General features: G+C 41.0%; 1 protein-coding gene across 1 annotated transcript; it reads left to right on the forward strand.

Moving 5' to 3' along the window:
• The first annotated feature begins 4,120 nt into the window (after window positions 1-4,120).
• On the forward strand, window positions 4,121-5,447 carry LOC131222290 (putative calcium-binding protein CML23). The gene has a single exon (XM_058217304.1). It carries the CDS (start codon window positions 4,772-4,774, stop codon window positions 5,318-5,320), a length of 549 nt encoding a protein of 182 aa, XP_058073287.1. The 5' UTR covers window positions 4,121-4,771; the 3' UTR covers window positions 5,321-5,447.
• Window positions 5,448-6,010: the final 563 nt, after the last annotated feature.

Here is a 6,010-nt window from a genome sequence, read left to right on the forward strand (position 1 = left end):
CTTGCATATGAGAGGAATCGTTTAACTGGTGGTGTGCTGGAGCCATTGCCCCTGCAATGCAGGACATAGGCACAGATAATGTACTGCCTGACTAAGTCAATCAGTGGCAATGGGTTGACATGTTCTGAGGGTTGCATCCTTTTCTCTATGTTAGAATTGTAAAATAGGGTCAACCAGTTCATGGATTTCACCCACTATGCTAAAGTGCTGATGGATGGAGATCTGCTGCTGGCCCCCTTTTCATTTTAGTCATCCTTTCTATGCCAACAAATAGGACACTTGGGATTGTTGAATCAGTGTGTTTTTGTTTGTTCTCTGATCAAGAAATGGGTCCCACAATTTGGACACCTTTAACCCTAAGAAAACCATTTTCACACTAAAAGGAAAATGGATTTCTCAAGGGTTAAGCCCAAATGTGCCACCATCTATCTTCAATTGGCTCACATGTGCCACATGTTTTAATGTGTCAAAATAAGCAAGTACATACAAGTGCCTCTATGCCACATGTGCCAATGTGCCACGGTCCAGCCTCTCCTGTGCCTCGTGTGTAAGGCATCACATGCGCTAATGCGCCACATGTGATACCATCTTTTGCACCTTGCATGTGTAAAGCGTCCCACATGCACTAATGTGCCACATGACTGCCATTTAACTTCTCCTTCACTGCACATATGCAAGGAACTCCACATGTACCGCCTGTGCCATCTTTCATCTCAATTGATCCAAATATGCCACATGTGCCATATTTCATCTTCAATTGCTCCAAATATGCCATTTGTGCCATCTTTCATCTCAATTGTTCCAAATATACAGCATGTGCCATCTTTCATCTTCAATTGCTCCAAATATGCCCCGTGCCAATGTGTACTAGTGTCACTATCTAGCTTCAATTGCCTGCATGTTAAGTGTGCCAATGTGCCTTGTACCATGCATCATCATACAACTTCAAGCATCTCACATGTATCACATGTCCTATCCATCTTCAGGCATCCCACGTGCTCTATGCTTATCAAACACATGCTAGTGGCCACCTATAAAAAAGAAAATTTCCTTTTGCCAAACAACAAATTGAAATTAGATCCTAAATTTAAAAAATCTTATTAAAAAATAAACAAAGAAAACAATATTTTCTTTCACATGATTACTCGAGAAACACCATTTCTTTTCTCATGCTTTCTATTTCTTTTCTTATGCTTTCTATGAATCCAAAGAAACTCCTAATTATTATTATTATTTTAAAGTCAACCCTTTCCGCAACAACATTTACCTACTGATCATGCACAATCCTATATTCTAAACTGCATATGTTTTATATTCATATCATTTTAAGCATCTAGCAGTAGTGTAGTGAAATTCTTAGTTTAGTTATTCAATGTCAAATCTAATAAACTCGACCCAGCTGGATATGAGTCCGGTTTATTTCTTCCATTTTTATAGTATGGTTTTGACAGGGTAGGATTGTATCATAAGGGAGTGGTTTTCACCCAGAATTGCATTGATGTTCTAAACTGATTTCATTACTATTTACAAAAGCCATGACTTTAAAATCATGCTTCATTGATGATCCTAAGACTCCTGGATTTGAACATGAGTTGTTTAAACTTTACTTTTAAATCTTCCAAATTCATTTTCATCCACAGCCATCATTTCGACAAATGATTTTAAGATCAAAAATCCCCTAGCTATAGTACAGTTAAGAAATATACCATCTTCTCAGCCACATGCACAATAATATCAAAATCGAAATAAAGTGGGAAGAAAAAAAAAAACACGAAAGAAGATAGAAAGATACAAACCAAAAGATACAAACCACACTAGAGATTTACATGGTTCCCTTTCAGTAGTGTATGGATTCACACTAATCCACTATGCTTGAAAGGCAAAAAAAAAAAAGGTAAAAAATGAAGAAAAGGTTATCCTATACATTGAAAAGTAGGGACATTGGTAAAATTTAGGCACACATCATGATGGGGCACACAATTAATGGGCAGGATGTTTGAACTACATTTAAATGGGCCCTATGAATAATCGGGAAGATTGCAATGGGTGGGCATTCACTCTCAACTGTCATACGTGGTGTAGCCCACCTGAGTCATGGAGGCTGATTTTAAGGCCCATTCGCCCACCATGAAAGGGTGCATCTGATTGATGGGTGGCTGTTTGAAAGGGGAAAGAAAACATTTATCCCTTTTATATATATATATATATATATATATATTGTGCATGCTGAATTTTACCCATCTGCTATATTTCAACTGTTGAATTTTCTTATGGAAGTGCGTCCCTGTCTGATAAATTTATGGATGATGAAGGTTTCAGAGTTGGGCCCTCGAAATGAATGGGTCGCATCTGGCGCACTTAACACGGTTCCAAGTCTCATATAGTCAAGTCTACTATCTAAATGGAAACTGACATCAGACCCATGACATGTTTTAACGCGCAATTTCTATTCACGGTACTACCACCGTATATGCCGTCTGAAGTTGAACCAACCTACCCCTTATAACTGCAGCACTTTCTCCGAAGGGAGTCCAATTTCAAAATATGCTTCCTGGGCGCCACCATGGTGTCTGCCGTCAAAGACACTGATAAGGTAAGGCCCTCACCGATGGCCCATACATCGATGTATTCATGCCAGTCATCCACTTTGCCAAATCATTTTAGGATGTGGTCCCATAAATGAGGCAGATCCAAATCTCAGGTGGACCACACAGTAGGGATTGAATTCCCACCATTAAAAACTTATAGGACACAAAAGTTTTGGATCAAGCTGCTATTCGAGTTTTCCCTTCATCCAGGTCTATTAGACCCAACCTTATCAACGGGTTAGATGGAAACTAAACATTATACCGGGCCCTAGAAGTTTTTAATGGTGAGCATTCAATCACCACTATCTTCTTGTGGTGAGGTCTACCTGGGATTTGGATCTGCCTCATTTTTGGGACATGTCCTAAAATGATATGGAAAAAAGGATTGACAGCATGGATATACAACAAATATATCGAGGTGGGCCCCATGGTCAGTACCTCACCCATTCCGCTGTTTCCATGGCCTCACCTAATCCGCAGCCCTGTGTGACATCTAGGGGTATCGTGGGCCGGGCTCGGGTCTGAAAAATCAGAATTTTGATACCACCGGCCCTAAATAGTTCAGAACCGGGCCGAAACCTATCCCAGGCCCGGCCCGTTGAGAACCCTTGACAGTTGACATTCACCCTATCCGTAAGTTGTATGTTATTGTTATTATTATTGTTGCATGATAAAAGGGTAATAATGGGCCACGTTACCTACCGGCCTGACGAACCACCGGCTTTGAGTTGGGCTTGGACCTACTTATATGAGCCTGTGGAACAGGCTTGGGCCTTGCATGACCATTCAATTTTATGGTGGGCTCGGGTTCAAGTCATTTTATAGAATGACCTAAGCCGACCTCAGTGTTGAAATGCACTCTAATCTGTCTACCACCGAGCCATGGGTTAGAACCCTAACCAGGCAACTTTTAAAAAAATTTAAAAATTTAAAAAAATAAAAATAAAAATAAAATCGGATTCATGCCAGCTGCCACGCTAGGTCCATGGTGAGTTCGATGCCCCAATCAAAATTGTTTAGATTGGGTTGGGCCTGTCATGCTAAGTCCATGCCGGGTTCAGGTTGAGCCTGAGCCTTGGGTCTTAAGTAACATATTGGAAGGCGAGAGTTAAGGTCCCCCACCGTGCATCACGCAGGCCCAAGTGAATCCCAAGTAAATCCCAACACCTGACGGTCAAGCTTTTTCCTCGAAACTGATCTGTGAAATAGCTCAAATATTTGCCCACGGTCGTCTTGTTCACATTGTCTGCTGCGTGTAATCCAGATCATGCACAGGTGGGAATTTATCCCTCATGCGACCAATGAAAAAAAATGCAGGCTGGCTGTGAAAAGTAAAGATCCCTCCGAGTGAAAATGACGACTTTGCCCCTACCTTTTCACTAATTTCTGGTAATCGTCGTGTTCAACTTTATATTGTAGCCCTCCCATCAAACAAATGCATTTCATCGTAGCTAATTTCCATCTCATCAAAACTCATCCTGCGGACCACCTTTTTTAAAAAAAAAAAAAAAAAAAAACGGGGCATATGTGTATATGTTAGAGAAATTTTTTGTTTTCGGCCAAAGTCACGTCAAAGAAAATTCTTGTTGACCTGAATACGTGCAATATGCGTCATGCAACAATCTGCATCCCTTACCATGGATGGATGGATAATCGTGAGTTTTTTTGAAATAAAATAGAGGTTTAAGAGGAGAAAGTGAAGACAATCTTTCAGTCTGTTAGGTATTCTGGGAACTGTGAATGCTCCATGGGGGAAAGCTCATGCAAATTCCTTAGCCAAAGAACGCGTTTGGAAGAAAGGCTTCAGTTTGACCAGTTGGCTGTTCCAAACACGGCATTGAAAATGTCTGAAAATGGATCCTTCCTTTTTCTTTTTTTTCCCCCGCCTACCCTCCTCCGTCCTCGTGAGCCGTACCCTGACCATTGGACCCTCTTTCATTTTTCTTTAGAATTTACGAAAATGTTCCGCAGCTTCCCTTGTCACAAGTAATTCCTTAATTAGCTGATTTCTTCTCCAAAATCATCACTTCAAACAAGGCAGATGTAAGCTTCCTGCAGAGCCCTCCTCCCCTTTCCACATTTTACAAAACCCAACTCTTTCCTTTCTCATTCTACTATCTATATACATAGACAGACAGATAAGGCTTATATTTTCCAAAGTCCTCAAGTGATCTCTTGTGCCCATGAAGAAGGATGCATTTTCATCAACTCCACCAGTGCTTGAGAAACCTAAATCTGCTTTAGAGAGACTATGGAAGAAAAACTCCCCTGCTGAGGCAGAGAAACCTGCCTTGCCGGTCTCTCCTGACATCCCCAGGAGCAGAAAATTCGAACGGATCTTCAGATACTTGGATGAGAATGGAGATGGGAATATTTCTCCCACCGAGCTACTTTCTTCTATGAAGATGGTTGGCGTCGAGTTGTCTGTAGAGGAGGCTGAGGCTGTGGTCCAGTTAACAGACTCCGATGGAGACGGGCTGTTGGGTTTTGAGGACTTTGTTAAACTAATTGAAGTGGATGGAGAAGAGGAGAAGAGGACAGACCTCAGGGAGGCCTTTGGGATGTATGAGATGGAAGGGTCTGGTTGTATTACACCCAAGAGCCTGAAGAGGATGCTTAGTCGCTTGGGTGAGTCGAAGACAATGGAGGAATGCACGGCTATGATTCGTCAGTTTGATCTCAATGGCGATGGTGTGCTTACCTTTGATGAATTCACGGTGATGATGCTATGATAGCCTGTATATATAAATTTTCATCGTTGAACACCATCGGACTACTAGGATTTAAACCATTCATTTATTCAATATTGCTTTCTTCATCCTTGTATTCTATAGCTTGATTATTCATCATTTTTCTTCATCTTTGTTTTCGATTGCTACATTTTCATCATTTTTCTTCTTTGACTTTGGTCTGAGTATTTATATTACCAAGGAATTAAGGCTATTCTCATCATCTTCTTTTTTTTGAAAAATGTTCTCCCTGTCTGGATGGAATGATATAATTCAAAGGGATTTTGACTGTAATCGTTGTATGCGTTAAATTCTGGAAATATTCCTAGGTTAGCCTTCTCACGGTTATTGAGAAGTTTTTTTTATAGATCAAATTGCCCTTGTCCAATTGGTGTACGTTGTTCTGAGCCAATAAGTGGGCGTAGCAAGGCCCGACTCTCTTGGGGCCCATATTAATGTATGTGTATAATCCACGCCGTTCATCCTTTTTGCCATGTCATTGGAGGATTAGAGCCCAATTATCGGCCTATCTAGAGCTCATGTGGGCTACACTATGATGTTGAAACTTTTCAGGCTCACTGTGATGTTTGTTAGAAGTGGACACTGCTCAAGTCAGGACTTTTTGAGTCCACGGCAAGATGGCCGATAAGGTAGACGGAACAGATCACCCCATCATAGGCCTCAACTCCTATT

Source organism: Magnolia sinica, chromosome 13 (assembly GCF_029962835.1).
Source record: "Magnolia sinica isolate HGM2019 chromosome 13, MsV1, whole genome shotgun sequence".
In the NCBI taxonomy this organism is placed as follows: domain Eukaryota; kingdom Viridiplantae; phylum Streptophyta; class Magnoliopsida; order Magnoliales; family Magnoliaceae; genus Magnolia; species Magnolia sinica.